The sequence below is a fragment of the Tachypleus tridentatus genome, chromosome 1 (assembly GCF_004210375.1).
Source record: "Tachypleus tridentatus isolate NWPU-2018 chromosome 1, ASM421037v1, whole genome shotgun sequence".
NCBI lineage: Eukaryota > Metazoa > Arthropoda > Merostomata > Xiphosura > Limulidae > Tachypleus > Tachypleus tridentatus.
The window spans coordinates 17881821-17909138 of NC_134825.1; the positions used below are offsets into that span (position 1 = coordinate 17881821).

Below are 27318 nucleotides of genomic sequence, written 5' to 3' on the forward strand. Positions count from 1 at the left end.
TTTCAATGTGATCTGGATTTGGATCCAGACTAAATTTGGAGAGGATTGTCCAATAATGTTTTTCCATTTTGTGTAAAATTTGTTAGTTTCTCAGGATACATACGCAGAAACACATTCACAGATGGACCCAGTTGAAAAACTTTCACAGGGAGATGGTAACGCAGAAACACATACACAGATGGACCAGTTGAAAAACTTTCACAGGGTGATGGTAACGCAGAAACACATACACAGATGGACCCAGTTGAAAAACTTTCACAGGAGATGGTAACGCAGAAACACATACACAGATGGACCCAGTTGAAAAACTTTCACAGGGAGATGGTAACGCAGAAACACATACACAGATGGACCCAGTTGAAAAACTTTCACAGGGAGATGGTAACGCAGAAACACATACACAGATGGACCAGTTGAAAAACTTTCACAGGGAGATGGTAACGCAGAAACACATACACAGATGGACCCAGTTGAAAAACTTTCACAGGGAGATGGTAACGCAGAAACACATACACAGATGGACCCAGTTGAAAAACTTTCACAGGAGATGGTAACAGAAACACATACACAGATGGACCCAGTTGAAAAACTTTCACAGGGAGATGGTAACGCAGAAACACATACACAGATGGACCCAGTTGAAAAACTTTCACAGGGTGATGGTAACGCAGAAACACATACACAGATGGACCCAGTTGAAAAACTTTCACAGGGTGATGGTAACGCAGAAACACATACACAGATGGACCCAGTTGAAAAACTTTCACAGGGTGATGGTAACGCAGAAACACATACACAGATGGACCCAGTTGAAAAACTTTCACAGGGTGATGGTAATATTGAGCTAAGAATTTTCTCAATATTTATGAACTTGTGAAAAAAAAAGGCATTTGATTTCTGAACATTGTTTTTAAAAATACAGCTATTGACCTAAAAATTGGCCTTGAACTTAAAAGTGAAGGGTCCTCATTAATGCATGTCAAAGATGTATAATGTGGTTGTCAGCTTGGAGAAAAAAATGTCATTAAAACTTTATTTTTAAAGCATCCTACAGAAATATATCTGAGACAGTAATTTTCAAGGTACTAGAACAAGTTCTTTGAAAGTGGTCAAAGTGTTAATATATCCTAAAAATTAAGTTTTGTGAAAATTAGGCATGTCTTGTGTAAAATAAATTTTCATTCAGAAATTTCAGTTTTTGAAAAGTTTGGTAATATAGGAATATATTTCATTTTAAAAATGGGACATATATTTCAATTTCTTGCATTTAGACTTAAATAATAAATATGTATGAAACATTATTTGAGAAAAAGCATTTTTTCATAAAATTGTATCATTGGTTTCATTTTGGGGAAAAGGTTGTCAAAATCTGATTGGGTTAAGGAATATTAGTGTATGAATTAGGTTCATGAAAATCTGTTTTTTAATGTAGAATTAAGTACTGAGATAAAAATTTAAAAATTATAATGTTAATTGTAGCACAACATACAGTAGCCATGCAGATGGAATGGTAGGAAAGAAACATTGTGGTAATTAGAATTATGCATATTTTGAAATTGTTTAATTTTGTTACAGTTTTAAACTTCTATAATAAGTTGACAGACTTCTATGTTTCTGCAATGATGAAAAGTTACGAAACATGTTGAACTTTCTTCATGAGTGTTAAATTTCAAGAACAAAAAAGTGAAACCAAAATTTTAATACTTCTGCCATCTTCAAAATGGACACAAGTAAAGTTGATATAAAAGTTTCAGTTGTGTAATTTCCAACAATTTATTGTTTCTTGGTACAGTTTCATATAAAATTTAGCAACTACTAAACTTGTCCATCAGTGTGCATAAAACATACCAAATTAAACCCATTAAATGAATTTAAAGAGTGCTTAAAATGACAATGCATGTTGTACAGTTATGATTAGAAAATACGTTTTTGCGCAAGTTTTGTCTTTAATCCATTAGAAAAAACCATGAATTTGATTGATAGTAACAGAGAAAAAAATTCTGTTATCTGGTGTTAGGGAAAAAACTGGAACTGTAATTGATTTATAAAAAAATTAGTGAAGATATTTACATGATGTAGTTAGTGTACAGTAGGAAAACATATTAGTACTATGATATGGAAGTCTGTGCCTCTCTTTGTTCCTGAGAACTACTACAAGATTTAACATATCTTCCTTTTGGAGTTCCATGTGGTATATTATGAAGAAGTTCTTGAGTTAAAGGGTGAATTGGCTCTTTCTTCGTTGGAAGTTGGTTATTCCCAATGCTTGGTGTCTTCTTTCACTGGAGGTTTTCCAGTTAGGTTCATCTGTAATAGCGAGGGACCTATAAAGCTTGCCATTGTATTAGACTTACATTTAATTTTTTTTTTCAGAGTGTTCTTATTTTTGGTGGAGACTATCGTGCTACTTTGCACTACAGCATACCTAAGGATGGTAGTGGGCCAAAACGTAATGATGTTAACAGAGCTGATTGGAGCTGCAGCAAAGTAAGTGACTGTCTTTAGTTTACTTACATGTTGTAGAATTAATTGTGTAGAAGTGATGTGTAGTCATTTTAGTACAAACCCTCATTGATTTCAAAGCTCGTGCTGAAGAAACTAGTTTCATATTGGGGTGTTTGTTTTACCCTCTTGGGTATCTTTTACTACACGTACAAAGTTTTCGGGTCTTGCATTTATTTTATTAAACTACTTTTTTCATGTTATACTAATTATTACAGCATAAAAACTGAACTGATAATATTTATTTTATGCAAGTTTTATGTTTTAATTCTAATAAAAATTTTTTAAATGATGAACTTTTCCTAGTGTGATACATGTGACATATTTTCTCTAGGCATCTTCTCTGTTTTTTGTCCACCGTCCCTTCAACTAGTATGAGGTTGAACATAAATTACTTGCTATAAAATTGCTATTACTGAGACAAACCATAATTTTTATAACCTTTAATTTTGTTTGGTTACAGAGCTATCAAATAGAAAATGAGACCCTTCCTGTCTGTCATATCCTCTCTGTCAAGATTAGTTAATAATTCTCTCTTACATTTAGTTATATATTATCTGTAACAATAGAAAGTCAAGGTTTTCATCTCTCAAATGGTGTATTATGTTGTGTTCTGAACATATAATCAATTTAATTTATAATACAACTTTGGTTCCCACTGAAATCACAATTGCTGACTTGGGTAAACTTGTAATGGCTCTTGTTGCATAACTAGAAAATTGTGATTGTTGTAAGTTATCTGCTTATTGCTTGTTATTTTATATCGTTTGATGCATTATTTAATTGAACAAATTTAGTGCATTGCTACCATCAGTATAAAAAATAAGCTTATGTTTCACCAAAAATGAACTGCAGTACAATTGATGTTTAGTTAAGTACTTTATTTCTTGTTTTTTCATGTTTGTTCTTTATTTATTGTTATAAAAGTAACTAAAATGTAAAAATAGGTTTTTTAGGGTCCTTAAGATTTGATTAGGTAAAATAGAAAATAAAAATGTTTTACAAGACAAACACACAAGCAGCATTTAGGTAATGTAATTCAATTGTATAATGTGAGCTGTACATGTCTTGAGTGGTTTGACTTGTAATGGTGTGGAAAGTAGCCACATGTCATTTAAAGGACAATAAAACAGTATAAATTTAACTATAAATAATTATAAATATGAGTTTAAATATACTTAGTATAAATGAATGTAACTTCATGTTACAATTTGAAGTCATTCTAGAAAGAAAAAAGGGTAATTTATATTTAATTTTTTTTTGGTGGTCAGTCAAATTGACCAATCAAGTATAGAGAAAACAGAAAAAAAGGTAGTTTTACTGACAAAAACATTTGAGTTGTATTTAAGAAGTTTTAGGGATTTCATAAAGAAAATTGAGATTTCTGAGGTGATGAAAAGTATTTTAAATCTTAACATAAAAATTACTTTTTTCATAAACTGTTCAAAATAAATATTTAGTGTATTCATGGATGAATCTTCATTTTATTTCATTAAAAGTAGCTCACTAGAAAATATGAATTTTTGTGTGTGAAAGACTTAATGTTAACCAAAAAACTGCCACATTTTGTGAAGATATGCACTATATTGAAAGTTTGAGGAATTAATTTATAAATATTGTAAATGAGTACAAAGAGGTCACATGGTTGGACCATATTGACAAAGCTTGGGGAAAAAATAACAACAGGAGGGGAACCAGTAAAACCAGTTTAATCACCTTTGTGTGTAAAAAAACAAAAACAAGTCAATATAGTTTTGTTATTTGAAGGCAGGTAATCATCAGTCATATAGCTAAAGGTTTAAAATTGAACATGAATGCAGGGATGAAGATAATTTTTATGGCAAAGAGAATACAAAGAAGAAAGTAATCCCACCTTTCATGTGGTACATTTATGATTGTGTTACCATCAGAACTTGTAAAGCAAAAGATGCAGGAAGTTGAATTTTAGTTTTAATGTATACAATTTCAAAACTTCACATTTGTGTTATATTTATTTTACCTAGTCTGATCTTGACTAACCTAGAAAAATCCATATTTTCACATTTTAGTTGTTTTTCATTAATTTCATTTCAGTTATAAAAGAAATAATGTACTTACCCAGTCTTTTTTTCTTGCTTTCGACTGTCGAGAATGTTTATGCCTACTTTTTTATACTAATGGTAGCAATCATTTAATTAAATTTTATTTAATCAAATAATGCACTAAAGGCCATAGATAATAACATGCAAAGAGTAGACAATTTTTCCTATGTCTCACAAATTTTTTGACTTTCTATCTATGCAACAAGAGCTGTTATAAATTCATCCAAGCTAGTTGTTAATTTTCTCACTGTAATGTTGTTTGTACTCTGAGTGAAATTGACTCTTATTTGATCAGAACACAGCATTATTCAGTATGCAATTTTATAGATAAAAACCTTGACTGTCCAATTATGTAATATATAATTAAACATAAGAGAGAACACATTTTTAAAGAGGAGGTGAGGTAGTAAGTACTGATTTTCTATTGGTAAGTTGAAAGCTCTAAAAATTATGGTTTTTCTTAACAATAATTCTATAGTGAGAAATTCACATTTAATCTCATACACTTTCAAGGGATGGTGTAAAAAATATAGAAGATAAGATTTATGGAGAAAATGTTGTGTATCATACAAGGGTATGTTCAGGAGTTTTACAATAATTTCATGTAGAATTAGGAATTTAAAACTTGTATATACTCTTTTAATATAAGATTTTTTCTATACTAATTGATATAACATAAAAACAGTTGAATAAAAGTTTGTTATGGGTAATGAAGGGATACCCAGGGCAAAAAGAGTTAAAATGAAGCCCATGTATAAGACAATGGACTTGTATCTTTGTGGTGACATTAACTTTCTAAAGCTTGGTAACAGATATACTGCTAACCTATATTTTGAATTAACAAAATTTAACCCTATCGCCCCAGGTATCCTTTACTGTATGATACAAATTTTAGTGTCTTACATTCAAAACTTTTTAAATTACTTTTTGTTTATGTTACACCAATTATAAAAGTACAAAATCTTAGCTAATAATCCATATTTTAATAGTATACAAGTTTTAAGTTCCTAACTCTGTGATGGGTATATTTGAAAAATTTCTGAGCTTCCCCTAGTGTTGCACAGTAACACTTTTTTTCTAGGTATCTTCTCTATTTTATCAACCACTCCTTCTAAATGTACAAAATTAAATGTAAATCACTCTGTATAAGGTTGTTATTACTCAGGAAAGCCATACTTATTATAGTCTTCAACTTTATTTTGTTACAGAGCAATCATAGAAAATCAGACCCTCCTTTCACATCCTGTCTTTTCATAATTCGTTAATAGTTCACTCTTTAATTGTATATTACCTATAACCATGAGAAACTCAAGGTTTTCATCTGTCAAATAATGCATCTTTATAACAATATGTTCTAAGTGGTTAAATGTCAGTTTCACTTAGAGTACAAACATTGTTCCAATGAGAAAATTAACAACTAACTTAGATGAATTAGTAACTACCTTTATCACAGTGTTAGAAAGCCAGAAACATTTTGAGAGGTAAGAGAATTTGTTTACTTTTTCCATGTTATTAGTCTGTACTGTTTGGAGTATTATTTAGAGGTAAATTAACTGTAATACAAGCAATATAAAAAATTAGGGTTAACTCTTGTCAACAACTGAGAGCAAGAAAAAAAAAGATTGGTTAAGTATTATATTTCTTGATTTTCATGTTTATACTTTGTGTATAATTATACAAGTAACTAAAATGTAAGCATGATGGTATTTTTAGGTTAGTTAAGATTAGATTAAGTAAAATAAGTAATAATAATAAAAAATATTTCATGAGGTGCACACGAGCTGCTTGTCCTAGTTGTATTAAGTATCTCGTTGGTAATGTAATTCACACGTAAGATGCTCATTTCCTGAGTGATTTATAACTTGTAAATGCATGGACAGTAGTTAGTCATGGTTCAAAGGGCAAAACAATATTTAATTATAAATAGATGTATACTGTCATGAACTTAGAACTACTCAGGATAAACAAATGTGGTTTAAAAGTACAACATGAAGTCATTCTAAGAAGAAAATGGGTAATTTGGAATCATTTTGATTTTTTTTTGGTGGTTACAAGGTTGGTCGAACTGACTAATCAAATTTTTAGTTGGGATGGAGAAAATAACAAAAAACTACAAAGTTAATTATAAAAAGTTTAAAATTTACTTAGGGATTTACACAAAGAAAGTTTGAGATTTTCAAAACTAGGGAAAGGATTTTTGATTTTAACATGAAAATTGCTTGACACACTATTCAAAACAAATATTGTATATTCCTGGACAAATTTGTTTTATTTTATTGAAAATACTTCACTAAAAATGATTTTTTTGTATGTTAAAGACATAACATTAGCTGAAATACTGCCAAATTTAGTGAATATATAGCTATATTTATGTGCACCAGTAATGCCAAGCATGGTGTACAAGTACATCTTGATTTGATTTTATTACTGAACTGGAGTTATACCATCCCACCCTCAAATTAAAATTTTTTTAGGCAGGATTATAGTAAATCAGGTTGTGAGACTGGTTGTGGTCAAATATATTGATAAAAAAGGTTTGACTTCCTGTGTCCAAAGCTCTAATTAAGATCGATGTCATAATTGATTTGTATTTGATTTTGAAAATTCTTAAGCTATTCTTTGGGTCACTGTGACATGAGTGAAAATCACCATATAACATAGCAGTTTACTATATTGATATGCATGCCCACCCAGCTTTTGACCTAAAAGCCAGTTTTCTTGCTTATAATGTAGTAGCTCTGATGACACAATACACTAGGAGGACATTTTGTGTTTTTGTTTGGTTATTCACGTGTCACATACAGAAATGTATATAAGGGAGCATTTCCAAAAATAGAGAGAGGTGAGCAGGGTGGTTGTATTTGATGCAGTACGTGAGCAATATCACAGAATATAGAAGAGATAGGAGGTTTTCATGTGATATTCTAACTTGTTAATATTGGTAATTTGAGTTCCTGATTTGTACAAAACTGTGCATTTAATATTTTTGCTTCACAAACATCTAATGTGAACCATGTGACACTCACAAATCGAAGCTTAGGTGTTGTTTTTGGTTTTGTTTTTATATATTTTAAATTAAGAAATTGAATAATGTACAGTTCTAAAATTTGTATTATAATCTACAGTTTGCAAAACTTACTGACATAAATTCATAAAATATATATATAGTAATTCAATAAAATTGTGAATTTGATTTAACAAATGTGATATGGCTTTTGACCTTTGGCCCACCTCTAAAGGGTTAATAGCATAAAGATGTTTTGTTTTTACTCCCTTTATTGTATTTCTTGTTTTTGGACATATGCTGATTTCATTTGTTTTTGTTCTGTTGATATAAATATACTAAATTTTATTGTGTTAAGCTGTTTATTTTTATATAGAATTTTAGCTTCAAATAAAACAACTTCCCATTAAATATTGTAGAAACAGGTTAGTGCTTAGAAGGTCACTATTAAAGGAATGCATTTCTTAGTACTAATAAGAGTGGGAGTTTCAGCAGAGCAGTAATGATAGTTGAAGTATGTATGAGTTAAATATACTGTTTTGTTTCTTAGTGTAATAATATAGTTTCATCTAATTAGGTAGTTTGCTCTGATGGAGAGATAATCTAGTATTTTCAGAATAAACTGGTTTTCCCAGAGACTATTTGATCAGTTCTTTTTATATTGGAAGTGTCAGAAGGATAGTTTACAAAGTAATGATGTATTCAACTGATTGAATTTATAACTAAAAGAAAGGTAGATACACTTCATACTTGCATTGTGGATTCTGGATTGTCACATCTTACTGAACTTTTGAAGTAATCAGTTGTCCCTTTTCCTTATGATGTTTTATGTCATCCAACTCACTTAGCATTTTGTGTAGAGATGTTTCAATGTTATATTTCTTGCCTTATGCAAAATTACTTTTTATTCACATTGACTAGTACTAACCACATGAATAGCTGTTCTCATACAACATAGGGGGAAGCTGTAACCTCCAGATATTATCTTCATTACTAGTGATGCATATTACTGGCACCTGTATTCATTTTTGCACAATATGCATTGTTTATATAGTAATATTCCCAAAAGGCAGAGCAATTAGTAATTCTCAGGTATAAAAAGAACAAATTTAACTTGTTTTTGGACCACACGTAATGTGAAAACTACATATTTTCAGAATAAATTTTTATAAAAAAATTCTGCATTAAAATAAGAAGGTAGTAAATCCATAGTATGCTTGCATTTTCTTTTTTAATTATTCAGTTTGAATTACTACCTTTCTGGGATTTATTATTTATCTGAGAAGAGAATGTTGTATACATTACTGAAGATGATTGATTTGTATGATTAGACAACATTAAATTAGGTTTTGGTTATTACATTAACGATTGATGAAGCAGATGTGTTGTACAAGTACAATTGAATAAATGTTAATTTTTGTCAAACTTTGAATTGGTCCTAGAATCTGATTAACTTGCAGAAGAAACAGTTGGACTAGTTGAGTAAGACAAACCACAGTATATTCAAATATCTACAGTACTTTAAAATTATCTTTAATATCCCCCCAAAGTATTGCATATGTTTAAAATATAATAATTAATGATAAATACATCTCTAAAAAATGTATTGTTGACTTGACAAACTGTACTCTTCATTTTGTTTAAAAGGTTTAATTGTATAAAATATGCTAATTATGTAAATAAAATGAGAGCATTCATAGGGAAAAGATGCTTATTAGCCAGATGTGAACCTTAAGATTTGTAGGCTTTGTTGTAGCAGAAAAAATAATATATGAAGATTTTAACATTTTATTTATTACTGCAAATATATATATTATTTCGAGTTGCATACTGTGCACTCTGTTAGTTTCAGAGCTAAGTAAATTTTGTGTTTGGAGATTCATTAGGTAAAATGTTTATTTCTATGGCATTGGTTGTATGGATATAACTTATATATTAGTTAAAAAACACAAAACATGAATCGTACAAAATTAACAAAAGAAAAAATTATAAAATTGTATGTAATTTTCTTTTGTAAGTGTAATTAATTAATCAGTCTGTAAGATACCGTTGTTTTTTATTATCATTATTTATAATTGAATAGTTAGATTTTATTTTTTTCTTACGATAAATGTTCAAGTTTTTGGTTATTTTTCTAACCACAGAATTTTTTTTCCAGTGTGGATTGAATAACTTTCGTAGAAGAGATGCATGTTTCAAATGTAATTCACCCAGAGAAGGTAGGGTTTGAAATGTAATCTTTAGTTCCTTTATGTATATATTATTCTACAAGTATCAAATCAATTTTATTTGTTGAATGTGGGTCAGTCACAGTTGCAGTATGCCATCCAATATCCTCCTTAGCTTTAAGCTATTAGAACTGCTAACTGGTTATCTTCCCTCTGGTTAGTAGTCCTTAATTAGAGATGAGATTTGTGACCATGTTCTTATAATGATAATACCCCATGTGGTTTTTTAAGCTAGAAATACTAAGTTTCTTGATGGTCATCATTACTTTACTGTTATTAAACTAATACTCTTTTGTAAGAAAAAATTTGAAAGTGTTGTAATACTAATAACAAGAAACAACTGAAGTTATTAGTGATCAGTGATGTCGAGAAACCCACTTGTTGAGAAATTTATATGCAAAAACGGCTCGTTTGGGTTGAGAAAATATTTTATATAGAAGAGCGAACAACGTTTCGACCTTCTTCTGTCATCATCAGGTTCACAAAGAAAGAGGTAACTGACCGGAAGCTGACCACATGTTTGAAAGGGGTTGTGTAACTGTGTGTTGAAATGTAGAGGGCGGTATTAGATGTTTGAATATATAATTTTATTTATTTTATTATATTAATATAGGTATAAAGATGTTCCTTTATATTGGTTTATTTTGGGTTTAAGTTGTTGTATAAGTAAGGCTTCTTTAATTTTGCGTTTGTTTATGTTTGTTTCTTTATTTAGTATTTATTATTAGTTGGAGTGAATATTTAACAAAGCTATTAAGACTTGAAGTTTCTTATATTATTACATTTGATTAAAATAGAAATGTTTATTACAGTCTATGGTCACTGATTTTGAATGTGTTTGCAGCATTTATGAAAAACACATTGGTTTATTTTTTCATTTCTTATGTGTTGTTTTTTTTAAGTTATGCAATTGTAATTTTCTGTTTAGAAGCAGAAGAGGTCAAAAGGCAGAGTGGAGATGGGTTTGAACAGATCAGTTCTACTCCATCAAATGGTGGGTTCTCTTGTTTTTGGTTTCATAATGTAGAATAGTGCTTTGTGGTGGAAATGGTATTAATAATTGTATCACAGATTTTGGTTATTGTGATATAGGTATGAATTACAAAAAGATGTTTGCAGTTATTCATGAAAGAGAAGTTCATAGTATCACAGAACTTCAGTTGACACAATCATCCATGTCAGTCATCTAAGCAGGAACACGAGTTGATGAATTTGTATTTTATGTTCTATATGCTAAGAATGTGTTAAGTTCTCATGTACACAAGCATTTTGAAGTCTGTTAATAGAGTTTTATTCCAAGACTTCTAAAAAGCAGAGAAACACCCAGAAAAATTAACAAAAAACCTTGTTTAATGCATGGGTATTTGTAATGTTTAATACAAGTTTTAAATTATTTGACTGGCAAATTCATTGTCTTGCCAACTATACAGTATATTTAAGTATGTTTATATATTATTTGGGTCAATCTTTTTGTATAGCTTCAGTTTGGTACATGCATGTTAAATGAATTTTAATTGTGGTTTTCATTTACTGTTTAAAAACGTACTGATTTCATTTCCTTTTAATTTTATTCACTTACATTGGTTTGGGTTTCATTATTACATTGTTGCATATATCATTTTTAGTAATACTTCATGAATAGCCAGTGATCTGTGTTGATACTCTGTAAAGAGGTTTAATGAAATGTTTCAGTTTTGAGATGTTTTTTTCTAATATCAAAGTGATGAATTAAGACATGCATAACAGAACTACTTACAAGAACTATGTTTCACTCACAGCTCTACTTCTTCGCAATCTTGATGTCCTGACAACAGAAGAGAGGGTACTTTCTGTTTTAGGACAGTTAACTTCTTTGCCAATTAAAAGTTTAGGAATAGCTAAAGACCCCTTGACCAATACATCCAGAGGATTTTGTTTCGTAGAGTTACATTCTATTTCTGAAGCTACACAACTACATGACATGCTTTTGTCAATGGATCAGTTCTACATAGATGATAAACCAGGTAAGTGTAAATTAGTGGGTTAAATGAAGTGTGATCAGTAAGTCTTTTAATTTTTTATTTGTATCAAAGAAATTAGTTTTATTGTTGATTCAGAGTTAAGAAAAGAAATATATAAACTATTTGAACTTCAATGAGACATCAGATACTCATCTTTTTTAATTGAATGAAGTCGCAGGTTACAAAGACTAATGACAAGCACTAGGTAAATAAAGTAATGAAAATGTTAATGTAATGATTTTGCTACAAAATATTATCACAGAGTTACTAAGTTTGTATAAGTGATTTTGAGTTTCATATTTATAAATTGTGGTTTTCTAATGCAAAATAGGTTGGTTTTACTAATGTTTATACCTGTTTTATTAAAAAATGTATATTCTAGTTTATTTGTCTGAGAAATAAAAGACTATTACTAAATAATGTAATTATTATATTTCAGTGACAGTAACATATGCCAGAAAGTCTGTGAATGTTTTGCATAGGTAAGATTATTACACGTTAAAACTTGGTCATATAACAATATATCAAGGTGTACAAGGTACAACAGTTTACATTGTCAACAAGGTAAATTGTCATTCATATTACTTTTTTAAATTTATATGCCATGCTTGTGCAGTTTTACATTCAAATATTGTATGAGTGGTGTGGTTCAGTATGTCAAAAATCTTAATTTTAATCAGTGGTCAAAAGCAAAAAGAAGAAATACAAAAACAGTTAATGTATGAGTTTAATATAAAATTAGTTTCATGGGGCTGTTATAAAAACATGATCGGTTTTCATTCTCTATAAGTACTGAATGCATCAAAGCCATCTTACTATTTTAATCTTTTCGTGATATGAAGTCGACTGCTCCGGACTTTCTCCTTCGTAGGTTATGATTCCGTGCACCATTTCTAGTTGCACCAATCTCCCTTTTTATTTCTTATATTTTCTGTCTTCCTCTGCTTGTTCATCCTTCCTCTGAAGTTTCCAATACTGTTGTTACTTCACTTCTTACTACATATTCAAACCATCTCAGGCTTGCTTCTCTTGCTGTTTCTGTGATCTTATAGACTCCATCTTTTTTTTTTTTTAACTGGTGTCATCACTCATAATTCTTTTTCTATCTTCAATTTATCTCATATCTCAGTTCTTTCTAAAGTACCTTTTTTCTTATGACCAAAGTTTCTGCTCCATAAACAGTACTGGCCTAATTATTGTTATGTAGATGTTACTCTTAAACTTCAATCAGTAGTATTTTCTTGACAAGAATCATCCATGAGACTTCCATCCTTTTATTCCATCCAGCTATAACCCTGCCTTCTTTCTACTTTTACAGACTTTTTGTCATTAATGTTGGTATCTAGATACCCATAATTGTTTAATATCAATGTTGTTGATACTTTTTTTCTGTAACTATTTCCTTTCTGCTGCTTGGCATTACCACTGTTTTCCCTATATTTACCTTTAACCCATCTCTAGATGTTCTTACCTCATACTGCACTTCTCCAACCTTTCCTCTGTCCAAGCTGTTATAATCAAATCAGCCCTCCAAACAAGAACATCCAAAGATTTTATCTCCTTGCTCCAACATTCATCACACACAGAAGAAAGTCAGTTCTTGGTGTAGATTTACTTATTCTGTTTTTATTGCTGTCTTTGCTCGATCAAACAATGCTTTCACTATTTTCACCAGCATTTCCAGGAATCTCTTCTTGAGAAACCAGTAAATGATGTCACATGTGCTTCCATGTTCAGAAAGCTCCAATACTTTTCCTGCAGCTGCCTTGTTTTGAATATGGCATCAACTGTTAATTTTCCAGGCATAAATGTTTATTAGTGTGTCAGTTATTTGGTTCAGTGAAATAAATCATTTCTGTTTGTTTATTTGTTGCTGGTGTTTTTTTTAGTATTTCGTGAAGTGTACAACAGATAAGTTATGCTGAATTATATCTTTTACCTTTTTGTGGAAATCCAGATTGAGATACTTTAGTAGGCTCTCATGTGGATCATATTATATATGTATTAATTTTTGAATTGGCTAAAATTATCAAAACATTTCCAAGGAACAATAAAAGGGCCTGTTAAATTGTGGTGTTTCTAAGTTAATAAATGAGAAAGTTTTTAACTTATTGTATATTTTTTATATTTTTGACAGTGCTGCTAGTGCCAATGCTGCTAGTGTAGCTTTAGCAGCTGCTCAGTGGACGAATCAGGTGTGGATATTTTTTTCAATTTTCGCTAATTTATGTAATTTATAGAAGTTTTGCATTGAGACCTTATCTGTTGTTAAAGTTAATACTAGTTCTGTTCATGTAATACTAATATTAGAGAATTACACAAAATCAAACAATTTTTGCAATATTTGCACTGTTTAGGTTTATCATTACATTTAACAAGTTCATATGTGCATTGGTAGTTCAGTGAACTATTTAAAGTTTACTTTTTTATAGTAATGTGTTTTGAAATCCATATATTTCTTTAAAGAATAATAATTTATGTAAAAAAAATTAATTTATGTATTGGGATATTACTTGAATGTGTAAGTTTTGAACATTATTAACAATGGAATGAACTGAAAAGATATTCGTATATATCATAATAAACCTAACTGTATTAAAATTGTTAAATTACATTTTACATTTTCAGGCTGATCCAGGATCGTTATCTACAAATCAACTTGAACACTATCAACAAGGGTATGATCAGTATCAGGTAAGGATATGTAATGTATTTTGACCCATCTAGGAAGGTACATGATAAGGATGACATTCATTCTACATCATATGTGTTTAAACTGGAGAATTCTGTTACATAAATAACTTTCATTAGAACTTTTCCAACTTCCCATTTGGCATTTTACTAGACTAAACAAAACCAGACAAAGTTGAAAACTTCTTTTACTCTGAGAGAGAATTATAGAAATGGTTTTGTAAAGTCTTCTAAAGAAAAAGGAAGAACCAATTATATTCTTTATTTATTATTATAAAAGTAACTGAAATGTAAAAATTAGTAACTTTTTAGTTTATATTAGATAAAACAGAGAAGAATATTTCACAAGGTTTACTTTCAAGTAGTCCATGCATTATATAATTATACTAGTAGGGTAATGTGAGCTACAAATTTGTCAAGTGATTTACAACTTGTATGATGCAAATATTAGTTAGACATGGTTCAAAGGGCCATTGAACAAAATCTAGTTATAGGCAGGTACACACTGATGTTCACTTAGAGCTATTTAGAATAAACAAATGTAGTTTTGTGTTAGAATTTGTGAACATTCCACAAATAAAAAAAAGTAATTTAGATTTATATTAATTTCTTTTTAGTGGTTACAAGATCAGTCAATTTGATCAAGTTAGTGTAAGGTTAAAATTGAAAAAATATTAAATAAAACACAAATTTTTTCTATAAAGAAAACATTTATTTAAAAAGTTTTTGAGATTATGCTAATGAAAATATTTGAGATTTCTCAGATGAAGAAAAGTATTTTTAATGTAAAAATTGAAATTACTGCACTCAGAGCAGTCAAAAGTTTTACTCCATTAAAGTACTTTGTTAAAAATTCTTATTTTTTGTTTTCAAATGTCTTAATTATTACTGAAGGTTTCTGAAATTTTATGCTGATACACAAAACATGTTAGAAGTTATAGAAACTATAAACATCAATTTAACAATCCCATAATGGGAGTCAATTGATAATGAGATTTGATTTGAAAGATAATTCAGTTTGCAGTTTTTATAATCTATCTATATTTGATAATATCATGTAAAAGAATTAACTGTTGTTGGCAGATTATGTTTTTATTGTTATTATATAATTCAGTTGCTGGTGAAAATGTAAAGTGATAAACAAATTTATTGTTGTTTTAATTATACTTTACAAGCACAGACCTGAAAAACATTTGTGGTCAAATTAGCAACTTTATTAAATGGCAGATCTTCAAGTACAGGATTTCTAGAATGATTCAGTGAAGTCTAAAGCTCACTTTTCTTAGCCCTAACATTAGCCTTTATTAAATGTGACCCATCTTCAGTAAAGATATAAATAAACATTTTAACTCGTCTTTTGTACATTTCTTGCCTTAGATTAGTTAGCACTGAACTTTACCATACTTTAATAATATTAATAAATAAACCTGTAATGTTATTCTATGAATTAATGTTCAACCTTTTTAAAAACTTTGAGTTTTAAATTGTTTGGTTTGTCTTTGTGCTTTATTAAATAACATTTAATGTGAATTTCTAGTGAATATTAGTTTTTGACCTTTTAGAAGAGTGTTCACTTGTATCACAGAAATTAGATTATTTTCAAACAAGATTTTAAATGTTGGGGAAATTTAAGAACTAAATCATGTATTTGTTACAGTGTATTAAAATAAATTAAAAACAAGGTATAACTAATTGTTTTCAGGAGAATGATTAAAGAAGTTTTTAGATATTTAATGTAATAACAGATTAAGAGAAAATTGTAAAACTTTTGTTCTTTATGTAGGCAGACTACAGTTCATATTACCAGCAGAATTATGGAGCCTACTCTAGGGATTCTAAAGGAGTAGATAAGGGTTTGTATGGGGATATATCAGTTAATGTTACATTTTAGAGTTAGAGAATTCTCGTGTTATTTTTTTAAACACTTAGATTTGGGTATCTCAACCATTCGGGAAGATTGTTTTTGAAATTATATCTAAGTATAACATTTGAAATATAAGTTTCTGTAATTTTTAATTGTTATTGATAATTGATTTTTTTTCTCAGTCCATGTAAAATATGGAATCTGTTGAGAATAATAGCTTCATAATCATTAACATCAGGGTTGCAAGACTGTCTCAGCTCAGGAAATTATTCATAAACTATTCCCATATAACTTGTTCTGAACCTATCTTTTAACCCTATTGTGATGTGTTAATGGATTTTAGTACAAATGGCACAACTATTTAAAATTGAAATGTAAATAATAATTTCTTCAACTTGCAACTGAAAAATATTGTGTAATTGACATATTTTTATTATATAATATTTATATAAGGTAATTTACAAAGAATAATGGAAAAAAAATTCCAACTTTAATTTCTGCACAGCTCTGAGCAAATCTTGCCTATAAATAATAAATTTATAGATGTTTTTAGAACTTGTTAAATCCACTCATAGGTAGATACATAATTTAGTTTTTAATATCACAGCATGTGGTATGAACAGTTACTAATGAAACACAGCTTTGAAAGTAGTTATAGCTAACATATAAATATAACTGTACAGAGCAAAATTTAAACAGCAAATTAGAGTAAATAAAGTTTAAGCAGTAATTTATAGTTTAATAATATATTGACTATCATGAGCTGCTTTATTGGGGTGAATAAATAAACCAAAATGGGAACTTTATTAGACTTGGGAACAAACAACAGATTTGGGAATTTGTATGGATTATTTTTTTCTAATTAAGAGGTGTGTGTGTGTGTGAGAGAGAGAAACTACAAACATTTTCTTCTATGACAAATATCAGGTAAGCTTATATCATGTATAGTGTACAAAAGCAATACATTATGATGACTTGGACCCAAATTTCTTGCTCTAGAAAGTGATAGAAATAGTAAATTATATGAACTGAATTGGCTAATAGTAAATTTCTACTAAGCCCATACACTTTTAAGTATTTTCACTATAAGAAGCTAAAAACTTAAGGGATATTTGTCATACCTGTGTGGTCAAAAGAAATGGGAAATTTTTGAGAAAACAGTTATGGATGAAAATGATTTTCTTCTGTTGGTTTAAAAAAGTGTTATTATTAAAGATAAACACTAAATCAGATTTGGAATTGTGGAGGAGTTGTTTTTTTTATACATATGTATATTAGTTTCATGAAAGTAAATTGTAGAAGATTTAATGAAACTAAATTTCAGAAATATATTAATATCCTATATGTTGTTATGCTTGATCTGGTTATTAACCTTGTTACTTTAGTAGAGAATGGTAGGAGGTAAAGTTGGAAACTTATTAATGTTCATGTTAAAATTCATACTAGACTCCAGATTTTTTTTACATTTCTCTTAATTAGCTCAATGTGGATGTATAGAGGTCTGTAGAAAGAGTATTCTATTAAAATCTCTTGTCAGCTTCACATGTTACTTTTCAGGAGGTGTTTTCATTGGATTTCAGAGGAAAACTGAGTTTAATGTGATTGGTATCGTGAGTTTAGGCCTATTGGTTTCGTTATTGTTCCAGCTTTTTATATTTAATACCACAACATTTTACTTTGTTTGAAATTATGTATTAATGTGCAGAACTAGAACCTGGTTTTCAAAGTGATAAACATTTTAAATTGGAGCTGATTTCTTTTCCTTTAGCTGGTGTAACACAAACTCAAGCAAGTCAGCATGGGGTATGTTTTTATTTGAAGTACAGTAAACTAAGAAATGTTTTACGGTTACGACAGAAAGTGTTTGTACCCCTGTGTCGTGAGTAGTTTTTTCCTCATAACTTAAAAAGTATCATGATCAGGATAATGAAAGTATTGTATTTTATAAATATACTAACACACATCTACATAAATTTTTATGTAAATTGAACGACAAATAAACTGTTTATTAACAAATAACCAAACATAGGAGGGGCAGAAAGTGTTCGTGCATCTACTTTAATGGTCAGTTATGTAGCCTTTCAGGTGAATTACTTGATGCAGTCTCTTCTCATAGCCCTCCATGATTGTTTGACAGTACTCGATTGGTATTTTCTTCCATTTTTCTTTACGGAAGGCCTCCAACTCTTGCAAGTTTTTTGTGAGAACTGTAATGATGCTGATGAACCTTGGTCTTTAATGGTCTTCAATTCATGCCAAACCTTTTTAGTTGAGTTGAGATTGGGTGACTGCGATGGCCACTCCAGAACGCTTATATGGTTTCTCTGCAATCAGGATTGCACATATGTCAATGTGTGCTTAGGGTCATTGTTATGCTGGAAGATCCAATGACGCCCAAGTCGCAAGTTTCAAGCATCATTCTTGATATATGTCCCTAATATATCAACGTACTCTTCTTTTTTCATGCTGCCGTCAATGTGAAGGCTCGCTATACCAGAAGAGCTGAAGGAACCCCATAGCATGATCGAGTCACCTCCGTGACTGTAGGGACATTGTTCCTTGGAAGATTTCGTTTCCCCTTCTTATGGAAAATATAGCGAACATCATTGTAGCCGAAAACCTTGATTTTAGTCTCGTCTGACCAAAGAATACTCTTCCAATAAGTAAAGGGTATATCTACATGCTTTCTTGCATACCTCAATCGTGCTTCTAAATGAAGAGGCTCTAAATATGGAGTTCTACGAGAACGGCATGCTTTGAACCCAGAAGAGTGTGACATGTTCGTAACTGTAGAGGTGCTTATTTCAACCCCAGTTTCCCTTACCAGTTTCTGTATGTCAATACGTATTAAATGAGGGTTCCTACTAACTTCTGAGAACCTTCCTCTTGGTTCTCTCTGGAATTTTAGGTGGGACGTCCGGAACAAGGGAAGTTAGCAGTTGATCCTATAAGCTTAAACTTGGCAATTATGCTTTGAACAGTAGATTTCGGCACATTATACTGGAAAGAGACACACTTGTATTTTACAATAATTTGGTGTTTTAAGTCACTCGACAGTTGTTTCCTGTTACCATGATGACCAAGCAGATAATGACGGAGACAGCGCTAAATTGCCAGATGTACATTTTTTGCTGACTAAATTCCAATAATTATGAACCCAGTGTCTAGTTCTGGAATAGTATAATGTAGTTTATTTGCCAAACTAAACAAAATGTTTGCGGGAATATCAGATTTTTCATATGTTCTGAACTGTACAAACACTTTCTCCTATTTTTGGTTATTTGTTTATAAACAGTTTATTTGTTGTTTAATCTACATAATTGTAGATGTGTGTCAGTATAATATTTATAATATATTATACTTCTATTAGCCTGATCATGATACTTTTTAAGTTATGAGCAAAAAACCACTTGGGACGCAGGGGTATGAATACTTTGTTGTAACTGTAATTGTCTTTAATATCAGCTTCCATAATATTGATAATTATAGTAAATGTAAATTTCCTCTTTAACAAAGGAAACCCATTTATATTTGATAAATTTTTCCTTTTTTTAGTTTTCATTTTGGAGGTAATCTTGTAATAATTATTTTAAAAAATTAGTGAAAAAGAATTTTTCTTCCACAATTGAGAAAATTTATTATTACCATCTATCTTCTCATATGCCAGATATTGTTCAACTATTGCTCAGTTACTGTTTAGTTGTTTAATGGTTTGCCTTTTAAGGTTTTAGCCACATAACTGTATAACTGGACCAATGTGGTATTAAAATAACTTCTAGTAGATTATTCTAACTTTATGTATAATGACTATCTTGACATAAAGTAACCTGAAGTTTATAGTGAATTGCAGCTTTTGATAGAAGTATTTGTAAACATTATTTAATGTTTATTTTAAACAAAAAAGGAAACTGAGAAATCAGATAAAAGGAGGCAGGAAAAAGGATTGCAAGGAATTACTACAATTTCTGCAGATCCTCAGGGAAGTACAGGAACAAAAGTACAGGTAAAAATATACATGTAATAACCTCAGCTTGTTGTTTCTTTCTTTTCTGTGTACCAAATGTACCAGTTTGTTTTAGTAAGAAGTAGGTGAAACAGAAGTAACTGATGTATAAATAACTATTAAAAAGAGTCTATTCATAGTTCTAGGGTCAGTACCAACATTATTAGGACTTAAAACAAATAAAAATGAAGTGAAAATTTTCATTCTGTAAAATTCTTAAATTTTTTTAATGTACAAAATTACACCTTTTTCTTTTATTGACTGTTGTAGATTACAGTGTTATATTTTTAAGGTGTGTTTATGCGTATATGTGCAATATTTTTTCTCCTCTTCTCATTGATAGGCAAATCTTGGCTCAGTTGTGGTTGATGGTGTTACGTATGCTAAATATGCAGTTCCTGATACATCTAAGTATCAGTATGATGAAACATCTGGATATTATTATGATCCAAGTACAGGTCTTTATTATGATGCTAACTCCCAGTACTACTACAATGCCGAGTCACAACAGTTTGTGTATTGGGATGGAGAGAAACAGACATACCTACCTGCTCCAACTGTAGTTTCAGGAACTCATGATATGTCAGGTATTGCTGTTAGTGTTTTGACAGTATGTCTAATATTTATAGTAGTATGAGATTTTCTTAGAGGCATAGCTAAAATTTGAAATAAGTACAGTAATTTATTTTAATTATTAAGTTTTTCTTAACTTTCAGTAAAGTATTTCACTAAAACCTCTTAACTTTCCAAATGGGGTTGGTGGATTATATTAAGTAATAATGAGAGATTTCATGTTGTAACTTTTAATATAGTATGTATATCTTCACAAAGCTTTCAGTAAACACATGTCTTTTGTACACAAAATTTTTTTTTCTAAATCTAAACTAGTATGGAAAGTTTTTCTTTTCCATTAAACATTATCTGTTATTTTCTTTATACTTCATATGGGCCACCATAGAAAATACAAAATAAAGATAAATTATCCTTTTGTTTCCTCTCCGTTTGGAATGATTGTATATTGTAATAAGAAATAACATCTATTTCTACTTTGTTACTTTGTTTTATTTCCATTTGAACTGTATATAACTAAAAATATTGCCAGTCACTTGGCAAATACATAACTCAGTTTACTGTGTTGAATCATATAAGACATGAGCATATTATTAATTTTAATTATTTCACCTAACATAACTTTAACTAGACCAGTAAGTTTCTAAACTTTAGAAGTTAATTACTCTTAGAATAAGGAAAAAAAACAATAACATTTTGTATCTTATTTTTAGCTGTCACTTACTGATAAAATTTAAGCATTTAATTTTGTTTTTGTAATAGTGGTACTATTACATTAAATTATTTATTTAACCCTACCAAAATGGACCATAGACCATGTCTTTGCATTTGTTGACTTGCATTTTAAATTTTACTGGACTACAATTTTATGAATGTATGTCAATAGATATGGTATTTATAGAGTACACTTCAAATTTTAGTATTAAACATTAATTCTTAATTTAAAGGGAAAGATTTATAAAAGATCATGTTTATTATGTTGTGTGGTATGGTGAATGCAGCATTTGTTTAAATTTGATGTTTGTGATGCCCAAATACAAAGCTATTGTTTCTTACAAATTAGATACTCAAATTGCTAATATTGACAAGATAGAATATAAAATAAGAACTCTCTTTTCTGTTTCTTGTTATATTAATATTGAATCAATCAGTGTAGCCCTGCCTATCTCTTCAATATTTGAAATAATTACTTTGCTTGTTGAAGTGTGTATAACCAATTGAAAGCTCAAAATGTCCCCTTGTAGTTTTTCTCAGTATTTGCATATCAAACTGTTTCTTTTCATGCTAGGTTTAAAGCATGAAATGAGATCAAAATTTCATATTTCTTTCAGACCCAAATACATCTTACTTACTAAGCTTGATAAATTAGTGATATTCTGTGGTATCACTATAGTTATTTATGATTTTTTTAGTTATTTCAAAATGTAAATATAAAACTTTAAAGAAATAGTTACACATCTTCCATGTATGAAGTATGATAAGGCTTATTGTAAACAGAAATGAGTAAAACTGACTGATCTGATTTCAAGATAGGATTAGAGAAGATAACAGGTAAAATATATAGTATTTATTAAAAAAATCACTTGTAATGTATTTATGAGATCTTTGATTACACAAAGGAAATTTCAGATTCTTGAAGTTGATGAAAAGTATTTTTAATTTAACATGAAAATGACTTTGCACACAGACTATTCAAAACAAATACTAAACATATTCATGGACAAATCTCTAGTTTTTAAAAAATATTTCACTCAAAAATATAATTGTTTTATACATGAAAAACTGTCAAACATTGTAAAAGATACATTATTGAAGGAGTACAAAATCTATAGGCTGAAGAAATGCAAGGAGGTCACACAGCTGGTCAAATTGAACAAACCTGTGTTGAGAGAATTAACCTGCTTGTAGTGAAAAGGTTGATAGTTGAACTATATGAATATTAAGTAAAAATATTTTAGTAACAATTTACATTTTAAGAGTAAAATTACTTTGATTAGCAGCATTATTATTTGGAATGTGAATTTTACATTGGGGAAACACTAAAAATATGAAATTATGATTTTTCATTGTGTTATTAGTTGTTTTTTTTTCATTCCATTTGCCAATATGTACACATTAACAAGAGACCAAAAACACACTAATTCAAGGAGACATGTTGGCCACTAATGTAAACTTTTATTGTAAAGTGAAACTTAAAGTACACAATATTTTGTGTCTTTAGGAGGAAAACTACACAAAATAAAAGAAAGTGTTTGTTTTACACTATAAAACTGAATTCAGTTTTAGAAATATAGATGAATAATAATAGAATATTGATGTCAAATTATATATCAACTTGTTAACATTTGTAACAAGCCATATTTAGCTTAGAAATTAAGATCGATACATACTGAGCAAGTGTGAAGTAAATTATATAATGAAGTATAGAAATGTGACAAAAATCTTTAATAGAAAATAGTACTAAGGTTTTCAAATTAACACAAATCTAAAGTTAATCACATGGTTTATATTCTTGTTGTGTGTATAAACCAGGCATTGTACTTAGGCTTGCTTCAGACATGTATGAATAATCTGTGAAAGGTGACAGCTGTGATTATGGGTTGAGATAAGGAAGGTATTAAGCTACTCTATTTCTGACAGTTCATACACACCATAGTAGTTTTGGTTGTTTTTTTTATAAAGCTAAAGTTCGTCAATGGTTTGAAATATGCATAATACTGAGGATATTGTGGATAACAGTTTTATAATTTTAACAAAAACTAACTGTTCAGTCATTGTCTCATACAGTGGAATTCATATAGTTCAGTGCCCATAATGAGTTACTATGAAAACAAGGAAAAGGAAAATGTTTATAGGGTCTAAAAATAAAGACTGAACTGATACATATTTCAGGTGGGACTGAAGCTGACTCATCAAAAGATGAAAAATCAAAAAACAAGGATAAACATGATAAAGTACAAATTGCCAAGAAAATAGCCAAGGTATGTATATAAATGTGTTACCTGTGTATGTAATGGACATATTCTTAACTCTTGCACCATAAGCTGATCTCATAACCATTTGTACTTGTCATAGTTTATATACATCTAACTTTTAATATATTAAGTGTATCTTTACAAAATTTGCTAGATCTTTAGTAAACATTACAAAATCAAATTTTTAATGAAGTATTTTTACTGATATTTGCTCTGTGAAAATATTTATTGGTCATTCTAAAACTAGTATGAGTGCAGAGTGATTTTAATTTTAAGACCAAAAATACTCTTTAGTCTCTAAAAGCTCAAATTTCGTTTATGTAACCTTTAAAACCTCTTAAATAGATATATAACATTTTCTTAGTAAAACTTTATATTTTATTTTTTATTGCATTTATTAATTGATTCTTCACCCTGTAGAAAACTCATCAAATATAATAAAAACCGTAAAATCAGAAATGAAATAAGCAGCTGTTAATCGCAAGGTTTGAGAGTTTGTGTTTATTTTACTTTCAACATCTAAAGTTGAAACCCACTGTAAATGAAGCTTACATCACCAACCAACTTTGTGCGCATTAAATGTAATGTGGCACTCTTGAGAGCAACAATGCATGTGCAAAATAGGAAAGTGTATCTCAGAAAAGCTGGTATGGATATTAACACTTTTATTGATAAGAAGAGAATAACATTTCAACCTTCCTAGGGCATCTTCAGATTAACAAAGAGAGAGTTTGCAACAGAGTGTTGCCAGGCACGTATTGAGGATGAGATTATAAATGGTTACAGGATTGTAGGTGACGTTGCAGATGGATGTTAGATTATTAATTAGTATAGGTATAAAGGTGTTCCTTTATATTAGTTTTAGTTGTATAAGTAGGGCTTCTTTAATTTTGCATTTGTTTATATTTGTTTCACTACTTAATATCTGGATGTTTTCTATTGTTTTGTTGTGTTTATTTGATTTGCAGTATTGAAAAATGTGTGAAGGTGTTTTTTTGTGTTCTTTGAATCAGGTTTTCATTTTTCTGCTAGTTTCTCCATTATAGAAGTTGTGCCAGTTGTTGGATTGTATTTTATAAATTATGTTGGTGTTGTGTTTGTCAGTGTAATTTTTACATAGTATGGACTTTAGCTTTGTACCTGGTTTTTGAATTAAATTTTGTGTTTACTGGAATTTTGTGTTTTGTTATAAGTTTCTCTAAATGTTGGTTATTTTTCACTGATGTCAGGAACATATGGTATGCAGCATTGTAAGGGTTTTGTAGGAAAGTGTTGTATGCAACTTTTCTACAAGAACACAGTATTGGATTAAGAGGCTTATATTTCATACAACACTCCCAAAGAAACCTCTCAGAATAACAAAATTCCACTCAGAATGTGTGAAAATATTTATTATGTAGTTCAAACTTGTGCTGTTCCATTAAACATTGTGTGTTCTGAGCCTTGCTTGATGCATTTAAATCAGGTGTTTCAGTACTACTGGCCATCTATTTGATGTCTGTGGGTGGAAAAAAATTTCATTGCTATTCAGAGTAGTGAGTTATTGACCACACTTCTATAATTTTCGTAAAATTCGTATCTTTTCTTTCAAGCTATTTATAAAAAGTTGCCAGTTATGTAGGTGGGAAAATCTTGTTTCTGTTGGTGATAAACTTGAGCAACGTAGTGGTGGGTGGTACTGATAAAGAACTTTCAAATGATTGATTTGAAGGGCAGAACCATTCTAGTAGATTTGCTAAATATATTGATATCTCAGCAAATCATACAGGTGGGAGGTTCTTTTATATTTAGCTTGTCTGTATCTCAGATTTGAATTTCTAATTTGTTAGATACTTGCACACATTGCATTGTGGGTGTAATAAAATAGAAACTGAGCAGTAAGACAACTGGATGTGTTATGTGACACACAAAAAAGTTAACTTCAATTTTTTTCTTTTGTATTAAGAAATTAGAACATATAGTTTTAAAACTTAAATTATAAACTGTTTGGATGCCAATCTCATGGAAGTAAGTACTAAAAATGTTACTTAATAAACTTTTGAAAATAATGCTCTAAAATGTTGTGACACATGCACCTTAGCTTATCAGGGTAAAAGAGTTAATACAGTATACATTGATCTTGGATTTTACATACATTATAACCAAGGTATGTATTTTCGTGCATGTGTAATGAATATAGCTTTTAACACTCCTACGAAAAGTGGGGCCTATTAGGCCCCACTCTTCGTAGGAGTATTAATATGGTACAAATTGATCGTGAAGTTTACATAGATTATAGTGAAAGTACATATAATACATGTAGATTTTTATACAGTGCACAGCAATCTTGAATTTTAAATAATTATATGGGTATATGTTGAGCTATAGTGGAAGAAATCTATCATGACCTAACTATTTGGTAAGCATCAAGAACATATTCAAGATGGATATCTTTTTTTTTATATATATATATTTACAGACTTATAGTTTTAGTATGAGACTACAAGTATTTCAGTGTATCATGGAATCTGCAAACAAATGTTATATGATGATATGGAGAGGAACATATAAAATAATTATCTTCGCCAACAATGCCTGCATTAACCTGTGAAGCAGAAATGTTTCATTACAATCTTCTACTCTTCAAAATTATATACTAGTTATTTTTATATAGTCTGTTTGAAAGTAAGTTAGTTAATGCCTGGACAGATTAACTGTGAAATACATTACAATCTGTCGGTGAGAAAAATATCAGACACTTGTATGTAATGCCTAAAGCATTCTAAGATTTAAATAAAAACATTTTAGTCCAGGTGCTTGGTTTTATTCTACAGACTGGATTTGTCATTGTTCTGTGCACTAATATTTGTAGGATATGGCAAGATGGGCCAAAACCTTAAATCAGAGGAAAGAAAATGCAAAACTGGGACTAATCACTTCACAAAACAGAGCGATGTTAGAACAAGCCAAACAGTCTGCTGCAGCTGATGCTGGCTTTGCTGTTCTAGAGAAGAGAAGTAGTCCCGCGGAAAGAAAGTCCTTGGTATCCGAGGTTTTGCGGAAAGAAGTGGAAAAGACAAAAAAACTTCAGATTCCATTAAGTGGTATGACAAAACAATGTTCTTTACTTAAACATTTTCTTTGAATAATATGAGGTAGTTTTGTATTGTTAAACCAGTTGCTCAGGTTGTTGATTTGTGAATTGGAAAGAAGAAATAGATTAATTAGAGAAATGTGTGTTTTGATAACCTAGTGGGTAAGGTTGTTGTTTTTTCCCTGGTATCTCAATATCACAGTGTGAATGTGGGATTGCTTACATTACATTGTTATGTACAATGCGTACTGCACCGAGGACTCTGCGTGTTTAGTATGGAAAGAAGGGAGCTTAAGCTATTAGTGCTGTTATCATGGTGTTATCACT

At 29.8% G+C, this 27318-nt stretch overlaps 1 protein-coding gene across 3 annotated transcripts in view; it reads left to right on the top strand.

Moving 5' to 3' along the window:
• The window catches only part of LOC143244076 (RNA-binding protein 5-like), a 69977-nt gene that overhangs the window by 19030 nt on the left and 23629 nt on the right, over nt 1-27318 (top strand). For all 3 annotated transcript variants that reach the window (XM_076488116.1, XM_076488133.1, XM_076488125.1), the window contains exons 7-19: nt 2374-2487; nt 9746-9806; nt 10744-10809; nt 11594-11818; nt 12255-12297; nt 13953-14010; nt 14444-14509; nt 16290-16359; nt 18139-18173; nt 20275-20373; nt 20717-20960; nt 23836-23924; nt 26770-27001. In XM_076488116.1, the coding sequence (XP_076344231.1) occupies nt 2374-2487; nt 9746-9806; nt 10744-10809; nt 11594-11818; nt 12255-12297; nt 13953-14010; nt 14444-14509; nt 16290-16359; nt 18139-18173; nt 20275-20373; nt 20717-20960; nt 23836-23924; nt 26770-27001 (1402 nt within the window). The remainder of the gene's footprint in view (nt 1-2373; nt 2488-9745; nt 9807-10743; nt 10810-11593; nt 11819-12254; nt 12298-13952; nt 14011-14443; nt 14510-16289; nt 16360-18138; nt 18174-20274; nt 20374-20716; nt 20961-23835; nt 23925-26769; nt 27002-27318) is intronic.